General features: G+C 36.8%; 1 protein-coding gene across 6 annotated transcripts in view; it reads right to left on the bottom strand.

Moving 5' to 3' along the window:
* The window catches only part of Lmntd1 (lamin tail domain containing 1), a 262,615-nt gene that overhangs the window by 29,205 nt on the left and 214,979 nt on the right, over positions 1-18,431 (bottom strand). For all 6 annotated transcript variants that reach the window (XM_013511519.1, XM_013511521.1, XM_013511520.1 and 3 more), the window contains 6 exons: positions 15,903-16,089; positions 15,099-15,218; positions 9,001-9,212; positions 7,255-7,430; positions 741-878; positions 301-364 (listed from right to left, as the gene is read on the bottom strand). In XM_013511519.1, coding sequence (XP_013366973.1) covers positions 339-364; positions 741-878; positions 7,255-7,430; positions 9,001-9,212; positions 15,099-15,218; positions 15,903-16,089 — 859 coding nt within the window. In that variant the 3' untranslated portion in view covers positions 301-338. The remainder of the gene's footprint in view (positions 1-300; positions 365-740; positions 879-7,254; positions 7,431-9,000; positions 9,213-15,098; positions 15,219-15,902; positions 16,090-18,431) is intronic.

Below are 18,431 nucleotides of genomic sequence, written 5' to 3' on the forward strand. Positions count from 1 at the left end.
TCTGCAGTCTCTTTTGTGAGTATTACAAGCCAATGATTCATTATTCATCCAACAAGGATAGGAGGAGGATCTGAGGCAAAATGTCCTGAGATAACAATTTCTTACTTCCCATTCTTAGGAAGCTTATCATTTAAGAGGAACACAAACCTGATGACCCCTAAAGCAACATAAACATTGAACAGAAAATCAGTGACTATATAAGAATAACCCATGTTCTGTTGACTTCCAAAGACATTTCGGAAAATTATTTTTCTGAACATTTTTCCGCAGATAAAGGAAATTTTCAATACTGTCACTTACTTTTGAAGATTGAGTGGACTGCCTATTTCTCTTGTAGTTTAGATATTTTCATTTTTCTTGGTCCCTGAAAAAAAAAAAAAAAAACCACGGGGAGTGGGATTAGAAGGAAAGGCAGGAGTTCAGTACAAACTGATTTTCCTTAGTAAAACAAATCCTACAGTAAGCTTACAGCGTAAGAATTTTCTTTCATTGAAGACGGAACTTATGGTTTAAGGGCAATATTTAATGGAGCTTAAAAACTATTATTTAATTATTATGAAGCTCCAGTTTCCAGTGAACCATTTAAAAAGTAAGAATATATTTGAAGACACAGTGAATGAAAGCCTTGAGAAAAAATTATCTACTCTAAAGATAAAATGTTTTAAAAGAGGTTTGGAAAAAATTTTGACCGACGTATACAATTCCTAAAATGCTGCTTATACTTACACTGACATACTCACATGGTAGATAGAGGAGGGAGGCATAGGAATCAAGCTGTCCAGTCACCTCCACCCTGAGAGGTGAGGTGGCAAATGTGGTGGCCTTCCTCACTCCCTGCTGCAGGGGTCCCTCAGTGTCCCTAGGGGACTGGTTCCAGTCTGCCACACACATGAATGTTTTGTAAACTGGTGTAATATTTGCATATAACTTACAGGCATCCTCTTGTATATTAAATCATCTTTAGATTAATGATAAGCACCTGAGAAATGTAAATGCTGTGTTGAGAATTGCTCTACTGTATTATTTAAGGAAAATACCAGAAAAAGATGTCCGCACATGTTTGGTATAGATACACTTTTTTCCTTTAGTATTTTCAATCCAAAGTTGGTCACATCTGCAGTTGCCAGACCTACTGATATAAAGAACCAAATGTACTTAAGCAGGGATTAAAGGTCATGTTATATAAATATAATTTTCACATATGAAACTAGTGCATCAAACTGAAAATAGAAGAACTTCTCCAGTCATACCTGTATTCTTTTTCTCTGCAAATTCAGAATTGTCAAGTTAAATTGCCAGTATCTGATTACAAAGAAACACTATCTCAAGGCAGATATGAAAATATGATCCACAAGAAAGTTGAACAATAACGCAGGGTGTTTCTGGTTGCCAAAGTGACTTTCTTAACCACTTCTGAACCTAATGAATCAGAATTCCATGTGGCACCTCACAGTACAAGCATTCTGAATAGTAACTTATGGACCTGGAATATAAATAGGGCTCTGGGATATTTTCCTCAATGCAGGCAGTAGCTTAGGCACAGGAAGACGGTAGCTCATAACTTCTCATCTTCCAGAGTAATTTCTTGGCACGAAATACAACTTATAAATATTTTATATATGTCCTCTAAGACTGACTAGCCTGAGGATGAAGGATTTGAATTGCACTGTGAAAGCTTGTTCCTGAAGAAATAAAGTTCTATACAGATAAAAAACAAAAAACAAACTGAAACCTTTAAAGGAAACTCCCATCTATAAGTGGTTGAAATTTAATTTCAAAACAACCAGTAGTAGTGGTGTATATCTGTTTGAATTATTGTGGGTCATGACAATTTCCTGAATAATTTAAGCCTGAACTATTTAGCACCTAGTTAATTTAATTGGAACGCTCTGACTCCTTGAAATAGTGTTTTAAATTGTGTGTGGAAAGGCATCATTAATGACATATTTCTATAAATGAGGTTATAATCTTTTATAACTAAAGGGCACTTTAAAACACTTGCTTTGTAATGTTGGAATGTTTTGAAATAAAAGATCTGGCCATGATGTCACCTAATTATTTTGTTATAGGAGTACTAGCTTGGAATTCTTTATTTGGGCTTTAAAGAAACATTTCAGCTGTATATAAGAAGAGATAGAAATGGCTTCTCACTTGTCTGTTCTTTTTGAAAAATGTCCTATAGAAATATAACTGTAGTATAATCTAAATTTTCAGAAAGCAAGAGCAGAGAAAAATGACTATCCTCAAATACATGCTGTAACATAATTATCCTTTACATAAAAGTTTTCAATATTTGATAACAGAACATGGACAGAACTCTTTAGTATTTTTCAGTCTTCCTTAAAGTTATTTTCTATTCAGTCTGATAGCAAGCCGACTAAGCCTTTTCTATTCCGCAAGCTAGGACAGTTTTGTTTAAAAATTTCTATATATTAATTCTACAACTTCTAGTTATATTATGGACTAATATTGCCATATGTAAAAATAACATTAACTAATGCTTTGTCCAGTCATGGAAATATGATATTAGCCATTCCAAATTCCTAATCTTAAAAATGTAAGTCATGTAATACAGGCAGAGAGCAATAAACAAAACAGATACTAATCTAAATACATAAAAAATGTTATATAATATCTGCATTGGGATTTTTTAAAAAAAATACCTTGATCTCAAGATTGATTAGTCAGATCTACTGAACTATAATGACTAACTGACCCAAATCCCACTTAAGTAAGATTCCACAAAGTAATCTCTTAGTATAGAGCTTACACTGATGAGATTTTACACATTTCATTTCCACATTAGGTTATCTACGCCCTGGGTCTATTTATTCATTTTAGTACATGTTTGAAGTACATGATCGCATTCATCGTCGGGAGTTGTTTGTCTTTTACAATGTGGCTATCAACCTTCAGAAATGAGAAATTATTCCCATTATTCCCATAATAATATCTGCATTGACGATAGTACCAGCTGTAGGGTCCACAGTTAAAATGAATCTTACTGGGACGTACAGTGTAGCTCTTAGACAACAGGCAAAGTGCATTCCACAGCTAATAAAGTATATTTGGCAATAAACATACCCCCAACTTCCGTCAGATACGTCTTACCTTCAGACTAGTTTCTGCCATTTGACCTAAGCTGAAGGAGACTGACAGAGGTGTCTAGAGGCTGCAAGCTAATCTCAGCAAGACGAAAGCACACTGTCTCCAGGTCTGGAACAACCCTGTCCCACCAGCGCAGTGCAAGGCATCTGCTTTGTAGAGGGCCTATCTTTCCTCAGAATGAGGTCTTCTTGCTGCTCTTGATACCTTGCCTTTGTGCTCATATAGCTCCAGTGCAAACTTCCTTCCAGCAAAAATATCTTGTCTATTTTACTTTTTTCAAGTTTTTATTGTAAACATTCAAACATACAAAAACATCAGTGAATAATACAACCAAATCTGTAGATTTATCATCTGGATTCAGTCATCGTTATGTTGCAAATTTACATTATTTGCTTGTGGTTACATCGCCACATCACTAGTAAGTATTTTAAGATTTCAGTAAGAGTCTCCCAAGAATAATCAATAGAACCCCTGACAACACATCCCAGAAAAGAACAACAACGCAATGCCTAATACACATTCTGTATTCAAATTTATCTAATTATCTGGAAAATGCCTGTTCTAGCCGTGATTTTTGTTTTCATTTTAAATAGGAGCCTATTAAACGAAACTAAATCTTCAGTGGCAGCAGTGCTGTGTGTGCCATCTGGCTCAGATACAATGCTCCGACCTAACAATGGCTTAATCAAGATTACTTCTCTCTTATTTAACAGCCTGGAGGTGGGCCAGGACGAGGCCCTGAAGGTGGCTCTTCCGTCCTCAGGATATAGTGCCACTTGGAGCTGAAAGATGGCAGCTCCAGGCCTACCGTAATGCTGCAAAGATAGCTCAAGAGAGCTCCTACCCCCGGGGCCTGAACCAGATGTTACATACACAGTTGATGTTCACATTAAGTCCAGAATATTGACCCGTGGTTCTGCTACGTGAAGCAGAGGCAGATGTCACTGATATCACTGAGGGTAGCAGTAGTTTGTTCATTTTTTTTATTGCTTAAGTATTGTATGAATATGGAACAATTTGCCCATTATATTGTTGAACAACTGGGTTGGATTGCTTCTAGCTTTTGGCTATTACAACACAGTTGCTATGACCATTAGTATGTCTTTTGATGTATATATGCCTATATTGTCAGGCATGTATAGTTCACAGAAATGAAATTACTGAGTTGTGGGATAATGAGATATAAGTATAACCATCTGTTTTGACCTTTTTGCACTCAGATTTCTAGAACGATGTTTAGTAGAAGTCATCATAAGGAGAATTCTCGTCTTGTTCTGGACTTGAAGGGAAAGACTTCTACTACCTTTCAATAATGTGTATGATAGTTTAGTTTAGGAATTTTGCTGATACCATTTGTCAGGTTAAGAAAATTCTTTGTCCTATTTTTGAAGGTTTTCTCCATCATGGGTGGGTATTGAATTTTATAACACACTTTTTTCCTCTATATTTATTGATATCATTGTATAATTTTTCTCTTTTTTGTTAAGTTGATACTTGGTTAATTTTTAAAGCTCAAACCAACTTTGCAGTTTTGGAATAAATCCATTTTGTTTGTGCTGTGATAGTAGCAAATAACCCATGTATCAGAAAAAATGACATATTTAGAACTGATTATGAAAGTATGACATATCATGTCAGGAATATGGCTTGTTATTCTTTCGCATCTACCTAGGTTATAAAATTTATGCTTGATTTATTAAAGTCTAATATTAATTGCTACTTTAACAATTTATTGACAAAATAGGGAATTTAGAGAACTTTAACATACACACAAATTTATAAATTATAGATTACAGATTTACTAACAAAATATAGTGGAAACTTTTCTGTTTTTTTATATACAAAGATGTATTATCTGTTCAAGAGGAATTTCACATTAAAACAGCACTGAACTATGAACATTCACTCAGTTAACAAATAATTTAAAATTATGACACTATAAAACCAGGTGAGATTAATGGTGATGGGAAACACTTTGTAATGTTGGTAGGAACATAAATCAGCAAAACTCTTTCTAGAGCAGTTTGGCACAATCTTGCTGAAAATACACACGCTGCGTAATTGAGCAAATACACATAAGAATTACAGCACATTTTAAATTTGAGTGAAAATATCAAAGAAACTTTTGTGCATGTATACAAGTGGACATCTTTTGGGATAATTATGGCAGTAATACAAAATTTTCACCTACATTGCTAGAGAGCAAAACGTTAATAGGGAAACAGAGAAAACATACTAAGATTATATAATGGAATAGTAAGTAGTAGCGAAAGTGGCTCAGTTAGGACTACATACATAGCTGTACTTAAATTACCCAAATTATACCATTAGATAAAAAAAGAGAAGGCACACTTAGCCTGAAGCCTCTTAAGAAAATTAAAACACATCAGTTATATTACACATATTTTATGGATTCTTGCATATGTGATTAAAATGTAAAAATGAGGATCGGGATGACTCATTCTAATATCAAGTTGAAACCAGAAAGATGATCAGAAGAAACTTCATATTTATAAATTTTGACATGTGACAAATTGTTAACATGTATTAACTCTGAATGTTAGTATATGGATGCTTTTTATATTGTGCTCTATATTTTCTGTAATTAATATATTTTAACAAATATATTATATTGGTGTATAAATATGGTAGATGTTTCCTGAAATTTATTTTCTTTGCTGTCCTCCAACATATTTAAGAACAATAATTAAAAACAAGGCAACTATTCTTTCTACCTGTGATTCTTCATTCTATAACTGAAAAAGCAGCCAATTTATTATTATTATTGGGTGAAAGGAGTAGATTGAAGAACCTACAAGTAAATTGATAAATTTAGTTTTATCTGTTTTTTCTTTGCCAGTTAGTGAGTGTATGCTGCTAATACCAAATAGTACAATTTTTAAAAATACTGGATATTAAAAAACTATATATTTTTGCCTTGAAGAATCTTAGTACCTATTCTTTTAAAGAAATGAGCTGGTGACTTGAGGATTGCTCTGCTTAATCAGTCTTCAAGTAACCATTCACAACATGTCACTTAGTGGTTATCTTTTGCCATAGAAATCAAAGAAAAGCTCTTACAATTCTGTTCCCAGAAAAAAAATCATACAGACACATAATTTTATACCAAATTTAACAGGTTCATGGAGTTCTACAAATCCATTCACAGGTCCTGGGTTAATACCACCAGCTCTGTTCTTTTATATACTGGAATATTACTCAGCTATAAAGAAAGGTAAACTCGAGGCTTTTATAGGTAAATGGTGACAACTAGAGATCATACTCATAAGTGAAATAAATCAGACCTGCATGTGCAAGGACCACATTGTCTCACTAGTGTAAAACCTGAAAGAATGAATAAAAACTCAGAGGTATGATAGACATTGTGAAATGAAAGGAAAATGCTCAAGGATAAAGGGCAACTGGGATATGGGAAAAGAGAAGGAAAAGAAAGAGAAATTTTGCATGTATGTATACAGGATAGTTAACATAGTTGAACTACTGTCTTCTATTTCTTTGCTGAAAGAAACAATTAATGATTCTTTGATTGATCAGTATTGCATGTCTCTATTTGTTTTCCTGAGAAACCACTTTGAAGATATCGATATGTAATACAACAAGCATTGTTAATTTTCTACCACTTTGTTTGTAACTCTGTACTGTTTGTATTGTTCTTTTGCTATTTTGTAAATGGTTGTCTGTTAATGTTTTCCTTCTTTTATTTTTAAAATAAAAAAATACCACCAACTCTAAAAGTTTGATTTATAGAATTTAAGACACTTCTGGCTGACAGTAAGAATTTGGGACCAGTCGGGGAGTGTGTTTGGAAAAGATGGATATTTTTAGCACAGCATAACTTGCAGGACCAGCTTTTCTTGCCTGATGAAAAAACAAAATACATTTTTCACAGAGCTTCAGGAATCCTAGGTACTCTTGAGGGCCACGCTGTTTGTTTGATTCATTGACTCTTTCAACAGTTATTCATCGAGAGCTGTGGGAGACCCTGAGCTAGAGTAAACATAAGCGAATGCTTTACAATACTTGCTTTGAGAACTTTGCTTGAGAAATAGAATGAATACTTTCTATTATTCACCAAGCACGCACACACACTTACCCTGTACTGGAGTCAGTACCCTTTCAACTTACCTGAGGCTGGGTGAGCCCTGGCTGACTGGGACCTGGGATGTCGATCTGAGCTGCTTCCAGTAGCAGCGCATCCGTCATATGGTTCAATCAGAGAAGAGTAAGGATGAGCAGGGACATAGGGAGTGTGGCACCAAGGACTGCGGTTGGGGAAGAGGGCTGGTGGCATTTCCTTTTCTCTGTAAAAGAAAATTACAAGTTGAATCCCAAAGGCATTTCCTGTGGCGCATTAGTATTGAAGGTGTGATTACAGTGAAAGCATGCTTTAAAACGGAGAGCGTGGCTTTCCTAGATCTTGTGAACGGAACGTTGATTGTAACACCAGAAGTATTTGCCTACAAATGAATTCAGCACTTCTATCCATAGCCAGCTCTTTTTTTTGTTTTGTTTTGGTTTTTCTCTGGTACGGGGAACCGAACTCATGACCTTGCGCTTGCCAGGCAGGTGCTTTGCCGCTGAGCTAAATCCCCAGCCCCCCAGCTCTTTTTTTATAACTAAATTTATTGCTGTTTCCCATTCCCTTCCCCTCTCTTCAAGCCCTTACACAGCCAGCTCTTGAGCCAAGATACAATTCCCAGAGGATGCATCTCTATCTCGTTGTCTACTCACTGCTTAAAGACCCAGGCACAACCTCAGGTCTGAACCTCTCCTTAGCAGCCTTGCCCCAAAGCATGGTGCCAGGAAAAAGCAAAGTGACCAAAGAACTTCAATATTATCTATTTGGTTTTTTGTTTTGTTTTGTTTTTCATTTTTCTTCCAGTACCGGGAATTGAACTCATGACTTTGCGCTTGCCAGGCACGCGCTTTGCCGCTGAGCTAAATCCCCAGCCCCTCAATATTATCTATTACTTTTTGTTTTTGGTACCAGGAATCAAACTCACGACCTTGCACTTGCCAGGGAAGCGCTGTGCCGCTGAGCTATATCCCTGGCCCCTAAGTATTACCTATCAAAGACTGTTAGCTTTCATTGCTCAGAAGTATGTAACTGCCTGTTCAATCTATGTTTTTACGTTTTCCATCTGGGTCCTATTAAAAGATCATTGTTTTAATGTTTACAGCAGCACAATTTGTAATGGCCAAATCTTGGAAACACCTCAAATGCCCATCAACTGAGAATGTCTGAAAATGATGTGGTCTTTTTATACAATGGAGTACTACTCAGCCATAAAGAAGGATAAACTGGAGACTTTTATAGTAAATGGATAACTGGAGACTTTTATAGGTAAATGGATGCAACTTGAGACCATACTCATAAGTGAAATAAATCAGACTCACATGTGTAAGTAATATACTATCTCCCTGGTGTGAAACTGAAAGAGTAAATAAGTGCTAAAATGTACAATAGATATTGTGAAATGGAAAGAAATTGTTCAAAAAGAAAAAAGAACTAGGATGGGTGAAAGGGGAAAGAACAGTTGAGAAAAGAGAAAAGATGCAAGTCAGTTATAGTACTAGTGTCTCTTAGTTCATTAAAAAGGAAGGCTTGTGGTAATATCAACTGGAGAAATTTCTATGCCCATATCTTGTATCCTGAGCAACTACTTTAAAGATAACAACATGTAATGTATTAGCTATTGCTGTTCTCCTATTATTTTGTTGTGAAATTTTGCTTTACCTTTCTTCCATAAAAAACTATAGCAGATGTATTTATTTATCACAGATCCGCCACCCAGTCATTCCCACATGGCTCTGTTATTAATTGGGGAAAAGACTCAAACAAAGAAACAAACAACCCAAAACATCTTTTACCTCTGAAGAAACTGCACTTGTTTTGGGTCACGTTTTGATGTATCTTCCCTAGGTTGTTCTTGTTTTTCTTTATTCAGTGTATTTGTGGATGTCCACAAAAACGTGTGCTTTGGGGAGGTAGGTGCTGCTACTGAGCTTCTGTTAAATTCGATGTCAGTGTCTAATTTCTCCCACAGTTGCCTCCAGTGAATTGGAGTGTACCAGGCAACAGCCTAATGGAAATTAATTTATATTTTTAAAATAAAGTTAATTTTGGGTATTTACATTACAACATGTTATGAGATACATAACAAGAATAAGATGGTGACCATAGTGAAATAAATTACTATATCTAACATTCATCTCACAGAGTTGCTTTTGCTATGACAAGAAAAACTAAAGTTTACTTATTTAGCACCAATAAAATTACCCTGAACAATACAATTCGATGAACTGTGGTTAATGTTAACTAATGTTGATGTTAATGTGAAAATTAACTGATGCTGATTAGCCAGTATTACTATTAACATGATGTGCATTAGCTCTCTGCAATTCTTCATCCGATGTATCTGTATCCTTTGACTTACTTCCTTTCCCCATTTTTGCCCCTAGTTAACTCAATTTCTATTGTCTACCTCCATATAGTTTCCCTTTTCAAGAAAATTCAGTGCACAAATAAAATCATGCAGTATTTCTCTTTCTGTGCCTGACGTTTTTCACTTAGCACAATGTCTTCCAGACCCATCCACATGGTGGCAAATGGCAAGATTTCCCTGTACCTATGTGTCTTTATCCATCTGTTGATGTACACTTTGATTGTTTGCATACCTTGTCTATCACGAATAATGCTGCAAGGAATACGGGAGAACAGATACCATTACCGAGTGATGACGTCATCCTTCTCGGGTCCATGCCCAGAAGAGGGATTGCTGGGTCAGGTGGTAGTGCTGATTTTAATTTCTCTGGGTGCCTCTGTACTGCTTCCCACAGTGGCTACACTAATCTGCAGTCCCACCAACCGTGCAACAGGGTACCCTTTCTCCATAATCCTTGCCAATATTTGTCTATTATCTTTTCGGCAATAGCTATCTTTACAGGTGTGAGGTAGTATCTTATAGTAGTTTTAATTTGCATTATCCCGAAGAGGTTAGTGAAATTGAGCACATTTTCATAAATCTGTTGGCCATGTTCCTGTCTTCTTTGGAGAAATATATGTCCAAGTAATTTACCCAAGTTTTAGCTGGGTTGCTTGCCTCTCTGCTGTTGAGTTTTAAAGGTTATTTATGAATTTTGGGTATTAACCTCTTATTAGATATGTGGCTGACAAATATTTTTTCTAGAACATAAATTGTCATTTTCTTTTGTTAATTATTCCATTTCCTTTCAGAAGTTTTTTTTTTTTTAGTTTGATATAGTTCTGTTTATTTATTTTCGCTTTGAAGCCTGAGCTTCTGGCGTCATGTCCAAAACATCACTGCCAGGGACAATGTGCAGGAATTTTCTCTCTCTGCTCTCTTCTAGAAATTTTAGCATCTCTGATCTTATATTTAAGTCTTTTATCCATTTTGAGATGTTGTTTTGTGTATGGTGTAAAATAATGCTTAACAAATTTTAAAATCAAGCTTTATATTGCCATTTAAATACTGAACTACGTGGTGAGGATGTAGTAAAACTTTTCACTTTAGTGTCCAGTTTTCAAAACTACAAGCTGTATAACCTCCATCAGGTTAGACATTTGCTATCTTGGACTATTTGTCCTTATATACAGAGTGAGGAGGGTGGTCATGGGGAATTCCCTTATAAGAGTATTGTGAAATTCAGTGAAGTTAAAGAACTGTGCGAAAAGTAGTTGAAATATTAGGTTACAATTTCAAATATTTATGACACTAGATATCCCCATGCTTTGAGATGGGAAAACAGGGAATAAAGCTAGAGACATAAAGAAACAAAACATATTTTCCAGGCTGGAATCCTAAGTGAGAGTTAAGGAGGCTCATGAGTGCTAAAGGTGGAGTCTGATTTGATTCCCTGAATATGTGGCATATATATAAGTGTGTGCACATATTACACTGCATATGTACAAAAATTATCCAGGAAATTCCTGCATAGAGATTAATAGTTATTATTATTAATTATTATTATTATTACTCGAGACAGAGTCTTGCTGTGGAGTTCAGGCTGATCTTGAACACCCTTATGTGGCCCAGGTTGGCCTTGAACTCATGGAGATCCTCCTGTCTCAGCCTCCCGAGTATTGAGATTACAGGTGTGCACCACTATGCCTACTTGGCTAACGCTTGTTCTCATGATATGGTTGCGTTATAAAATGAGAGGCTTGGGTTTTATGTTATTACCATTCTAAGGTTGGCTTGACAAATTAAATAGACATAAAGATAACACAAGGCAAGTTGAGTTAAGATAGGCCTATAGCAGGAAAAAAAAGAAAATGAAAACATTTTTTATAAGTTCATTTTCAAAATAACAGCAAGAAAATCCCACTTTTCCTGCACGTTGTCAGTTAGGGATCCTTTTCTGTCAGTAGTTTGAACACACACATTGATGTTGAAGATAAATTCATGACCTTGTCAGTGTGATCTGTAAATTCATGATCTTTCTTAGTTCTACTGTAGGCCTTTCCCAGGCAAGGACAATATTTATTCCCCTCTGCACTGTAAAGACTTAACATAATGGGTGATGATGATGAGGACATGATAAAATTTGACCTTGTCTCTGGAATGTTGGTTAGAAGAACCTTGTAGACTACTTATAGTACAATAGAAAAATTCTTGGGGTTGAAATATATGGTTTTGTTATGTTATAATCATGTGCTTTGGAGCAAGCTATTTAACTTGCAACTCCCAGTTTTTTGCCGGGAGTGGTAGTGCACACCTCTAATCCCAGCACTCGAGAGGCTGAGGCAGGAGGATCATTGTGAGCTCAAGGCCAGCCTGAACTGCATAGCCAGACCCTCTCTCTCAAAAAAAAAAAAAATCCCAGTTTCCTCCTTTGTAAAATACCGAACATTACTGAGAATCAAGTAAGAAAATACACATATAAACAGGCCTTCAATGAGCTCCTGCTACATAGCAAGGGTCTGTTCCACATCTGGATCTAGAATGCAAAACTAGGAACTAGAAAATCAGACACTAAACAAATATGAAGGCATCTGCTGTTTTTTTTTTTTTTGGTTGTTTTTTTTTTTTTAATTTACAGTGCTACAAATCCTATGGGATACCAGCGTGACTGGTGGGCAAAACACTCTAGCCCTGTTCTAAAAATCCATGGACTCATAGAATCCTCGTTGTGCAGTCGTTTACTTTACAGATGAGCAAATAGCAATTACGTAGTTAACTTGCAGTAAGGCAAAACTAAAACCCAGATGAATATTAACCATGGCCACATTAGGGATAAGATGACTCAAAAGGTAGGCTAAGTTATACTTTTTTTAGGGTTTTTAAAAAAATGACATGTACTATAATTTCTGTTGGTCCCACCTTGAAAACCAAGTGTTACACAAAGGAGACAGGGAACCCATTCGGACCTGTTGAGCTCCTTGCTATTTCTGGCAGAAGATGGCTAGCTCTCTGACTTTTCCCAGAGGGTATTGTTATTTTCTGTGTGTAAATTATATAATTAGATAGTAATTCCAGGGTCCTGAAGAAGCTTTGATCTGCCTATGTTTTACCACATAGCAGCTTTTTCTGTGTGTGATTTATTTTTTTTAAGTACTGGGAGTTGAACTCTGGACCTTGCACTTGCTAGGCAGGTACTTATGCTGCTCAGCTATAATCCCAGCCCACATAGCAGCTCTTTTTTCAAGGAAAATCTAACTATTGTAGATAGCAGGGTCCGGCTTTACCGAGGTAACAATGGGAATTGATTGGCTATAAAAGGACTTTGTGATTACTCTAGGATTTCAAATTGACTTAAAGTTACATTTCAGTTTATTTAGTTGAAATGTTTTCTAGTTAAATTAAATTATACTTAAAGATTTACCATGGGTGGGATAGTCCAGTGGGATGTGATTCAGAATAAAAGACTTGAGCCAAAGTCTTACAGGAAAGGTAGGATTTAATAGGTGAAAGAAGAGTAGGAGAATCTACAGAGCAGAAAGAGCATGTGCAAAGGCCCTGTGGTTTAAAGCAGCAGTCAAGAACTGGGAAGTAAAGGTAGTAAAAGGAGACCAGGGCACTTAGAACAGAGAGAATGAAGGATACAGAGGAGGTAAGTTATGGAGGTGTGAAGGGCAAAAACCCCTTCAGGTTAAGTTCAGCTGGCCAAACTGTCTCCTTCAGGCTCAGAACAAGTGTTTCTCCCTCTCTGTGATTTTCCTGACTCTCTCATTCACATAGTCAGTGTTTGTGACCTGAGCACCATGCTGTCATCTGTCATGCTCGTATTTCCTTAAAGTATTATTTTACTGCATTGTAATTTTTTTGTGGTTACATTCAGTCTCTACTAATAGACTCAATTTCCTGCAGACACTATCTCGCCAACCTGTATTTTCTCCCAGCACATTTCACCACGCCTGACAGATAACAAATGTACGTAAATGTTTTCAATATGAATCAATCAACTGGACTCAGTCTTTCATTAGCAAGTACAAGCACTTGTGCTTACATCATCCTGCAGAAACTGTTTGATCCTATATGTGCGAAGCACTTCAAACCACTGGGTAAGAGAGACAGTCTGAGTACAAAGTCTCACTGGGCTGCAGGGAGTGACAATTTATCATGATGTTCATTCCAGCAGCTCAGGGACCTGGTCTGTCCGGCTCAATACTAATTACTTGAAAGTGGGCCCAGACAAAGTAGAAACCACAGTCCCGCTCACAAGTGGATAAACGTGGTGAAAGCTCAGAGTGCATTTGTCCTAATCTGGGTTTTGCTAGTGGTTACTCATGAGACTGAGTCTATAACTTAGATTATATAACCTTATTTTCCCAACCAGTGAAAGTTATGAGAATGATCAGAACATTCAGCCTGAGCCCTCAAAGAGATCTAAAGCTAAGCAAGGAAAGGTTGCTAAATGACAGCTAATAAATGCTCGCTCCGTCTGGTGACAACAGTTCCCAGGGGATATTACATAGTTTTTAATAAATTAGTTAAGTCTATTCTAAAGGGAAAGTCAGTCTAGGCACTAAGCATAAGATAGCATGAAAGAAATGTGAAGATTTGATGTTGATCAACAAAGTCAATGGGTGAGCAGTTACATGAGGCAGTACATTATCCTGGGGATAAGAAAAAGGAAATATTTAAGAAAAACAAAGAATTTTGAAGAAGAAATAACTTTCTGTTGTTATAAGAAGAGGACACTTTCAAACCTTGCCGGGATAGCCTTGGGTATATATTTATGCTAATATTATCCCAAAATAAGCTGAATGAACATATAAAATTGTCAAATACTGGGAATGAGTTATACAAAGCTATTTCTAATACTCTTCTTTCTTTCTTTTTTGTGGTATTGGGGATGGAACCAGAGTCCTGTGCATGCTAGGCGAGTGCTCTAGTGCTGATCTACAGGCTGAGTTTCACTAGGTTGCCCAGGCTGGCTTTGAACTCGTGACCCTCCTCCCTCTTAGTAGCTGAGCCCACAAGCGAGCACCAGCTCACCCAGGCCTACACACAGCCGATGTTATGGTGAGTAAGGCACAGCCACTTAAAATCAAGACCATAAGCTCTTTTACTAGAATATTTGTCCCCTGGGAGCAGAGACCACATCTTTATTTTATATTCCCAGTACTTACGATAGACCTAAGAATAAAGAATCTCTATAAATACCTGAGGAACGGATAAATAAATAGAAAGCATTGCATGTAGTACCTTCCTCGTCCTTCTTTTTAGGTTAGTATCGTAAATAAACTCTATCCTTGACTGTGAAGTAGCTTCCTGGACATGTAGGGTTATCAGAATTACTTTTGCCCTATTGCAACCAGCTCCTGGGGGCATTGGCATTGGGCGGAGCATGGCGCCGGTCTGCCTGATGTGTTCTGGCCTTTAGTGATGATTCCACCCAAGCTTTCCAGGATGGAAAAATAGCTGAGAGAGCTGAGTGAAAAGAGGAACACGAGGGGGGGCCTGTTATTCCGTTAAAGCTGTTGTGATAAACCAGACACTAACTTCACCGTTGGGTTTGCACAGAATTGTGGTACAATCTGGACTTGTTTGAAACGTGCTTTGCTCCTTCCAGAGAAAGTCAAACGGTGGCTGATGCTTTCCTTTGGACGCTACTGCCCACACCTGCAAGAAAATAATTTGTTGGTGACAAATGCCACGAGGGTTCAGCACAGCTCTATAAATGTCATATGGTTACGACATTGGTCATAACTCTGTCTTTCTGAACACATAAGGTTTAAAGAGTCCTGTTGCCCAGCTGCACTCCAAATGCCTGAGCACAAGAGGTCCTCCTGCCTCAGCCTCCTGAGTAGCTGGGGTTACAGGTGTGTGCCGCCATGCTCAACTTCAGATGAGGCTTTAAAATATGAAGACTATAACCGGTACTGCCAAGTTATATAACACCAAACAGCTACTGCAAAGGTCCGATTTAAGGGACAGTAAAAGAAACAGGTGGGACCCTTTAGTGTCAACTAATTCCCCATTCTCTGTGTGAATAATGTCTTGGCTTGTCTTCTAAGGACATGCTTGCTTAATTTTAGGAACTACTTAAATAGTTTAATGATAAAGCCAAAAGCTATTGTACACTACATGGAAAAATGCTGTGGGAATTTAATTATGGGTGTAATTTATATCCAGAAGCTATGCTAAGAGTCAAAATTCACCACCGCTGCCACCACCAATGAGATCATGTTATGGACAGATGAGTGACAAAGAGGTCCCTGCGCCCCATGCACAGGGCGACAGTGCAGTGGAGTTTGTCCTCGACAGTTGACAGTTTTCGCGCAAGCGTTTATGCCCCATGCTCACCGTTACTGTGGACCCGGCCTGCACTATGACATTTGAAGGGAATCGGTACAGAGAAACTGCTTGTCCTTTCACGTTTTGTTGGAGAATATGATTTCCAATCTCCACCTCTTTGTCAAGGGAAGAGTTGATGAGCTTCACAAATAAACCCTTGACATTCACTTCAGCTATTTCAATGTCTCCCAGAGAACTAGAAAATAAAACACAAAGATTGTGAAGTGACTGGAGCGTGTTTGGCTCATGTTAAGAATTAAATAATAGATATACCTTGCAAATTGTCCCTAAACCATGTTTTCTGTTAGACAGAGAAGTCATGTACTTTGTAACGGAAGACAAAGGGCTCGATCTCCCTCAGTCTCTTTATTGGTGTGATGAAGTTGTCTATTTCACACAAAATAAAGAAAATCTAAAAGCTGTTTTATATATCAGGATATAAAGGCCCAAAGGAAGGTATAATTATAATGTCTTCAATTTCCTGCTGTCCAACACAAACACATTTCATTTACTTCTGATGAAATGTGAAGCTAATAGCTAATTTAATTCCCATGCAAGCATAAAATGATTTGTTTACTGTCTAACTTGTGCTAAGAGTTTAGTATGTTCCAGGGATCTGGCTAATCCTTTGTATATGTGCGTTTTTCACAGTGTGGTTCACAATCCACGTGCAAGTTATGAAATCACTTTGATGGGTCAGGACCACCATCTTAAAAATAATGTGTATCTATACCAATAATATTAGTCAATATTACTCATATACCAAGTAACTGAAAAATGTTTCTGCATCCCTCTATTTTTATGTCTTCTTTCTTCTCTAGCTTTCCATAACTTTTTAACTGCAGCTGCAAAATCCAAAAAGCTCTGAGCCCTCACCTAATTTTTTTTAACATATTTGAAGGAAAATATGAACGGAAGCAAGGATATCTATAATTCTTGTTCACGGTTTGTATAAATACACATGCTTTTTTAAGGAAAGGCTAATGTTTGATTTTTGATATTTCTCTAAATTTGATGGGGCATTATATAACGTGTTTTAAGCACTGTATTAACTTCCTAAAATCCCCCAATTCTGAATTTAAAATTATATAATTCCCTAAATATTTTGGTGTCTGGATGGTGGACTTACAGTAACTCATTTAATTGTCACAACAACATATACATTTCTTATAGAGATATATATTTCTTATAGAAGGCCTCATGCTGCACAATTTACACACTATCTGTGCAAATGCCAGTCCCTCATCTTGTTTTCGTATCTTTACCCACATGTCAAATTTTAGGCTTCTTAATTTTTTTAGTAGTAAATGTGGATGCAAATCCTATGTCATTATTTTAATTTGTTTTTCCCTGATTACAGTGCAGTTGAATAAACTCCTTTTCGCTTACCTCATTTTTCTCTTTTGTGAATTGCCTGTTCACAGCATTTTGCACACTTTTCTCAGTTGCTTTGCATGCTTATGATGGATGTACAGTATTTATAAGATAGCATTTAATGTATTCACACATATTCTGCAAGAAGAGACTTTTTGAAAACTTCATCAATAATGCCTTTTATGATACAATTTAAACTAAGATGTTTACTGCGGTGAAATTTATCACTCCTTTATAGTTTCAACTTTTATATTTTATGTTAGAACTCTTTCTGTGTTTTTGTTTTGGTGGGGGTAGTATTGGGGGTTGAACGCAGGGCCTTTGCACTCAGCTACCTGTGTATCCCCCTTTTTATTCGAGACAGGGTCCTGCTACTCCCTAAATTACTCAGGCTGGGCTTAAATTCACAATCTTCCTACCTCAGTCTCCTGGAGCACAAGTTTACCAGCATGTTTCCCCGTGTCTGGCTTCTTTCCCTATTGTTACATCAAATTTTCTTCTAAATATCTCAAGTATATCCTTTTCATACCCTTAATTTGTATATCTATCATCTATTATCCATCTATTTTTTTGTTTGTTTGTTTGTTTTGGGTTTTTTTCCGGTACCGGGAATCGAACTCACGACCTTGCGCTTGCCAGGCAGGTGCTGTGCCGCTAAGCTAAATCCCCAGCCCCCTAGACTATTGTATATGTATATGTATTTGCATGTGTTTTTCATACAGGGAGTTAATTTTTCCCTGTATATTTATCAAATTGTCCATAATCTCCCTACTAATATATTTTTTTTTGATGGCATTGTGGATTGAACCCAGGGTTTCATGCATGCTGGTCAGATATTCTACCAATGAACTAACTACAGCTTCAGTTTTTAATTTTGAGGCCAAGTCTCTCTGAAACTCCCAGGCTGGCTTCTAACTTGCAGTCCCGCTGCCTCAACCTTCTAAAATGCAGAGATTATATGCATGTGCCACCATGCCCAGTTCTCTGCTGATTTTTAATGCCACCTTTCTCATGCAGCCTGTTTCTGAATATTTTAAATTTTTTTAGTATTTTTATTGATCTAGCTGTACATCAAATGCTTATTCCAAAAGGTTTTAAGTTTGTATGGCTTTATATAAGTTTTGGTTGGATACATTTGTTCTTTTTTTTTTTTTTTTTTTTTTT

The sequence above is a fragment of the Chinchilla lanigera genome, unplaced genomic scaffold (assembly GCF_000276665.1).
Source record: "Chinchilla lanigera isolate Chin_1 unplaced genomic scaffold, ChiLan1.0 scaffold00012, whole genome shotgun sequence".
Classification (NCBI taxonomy): Eukaryota; Metazoa; Chordata; class Mammalia; order Rodentia; family Chinchillidae; genus Chinchilla; species Chinchilla lanigera.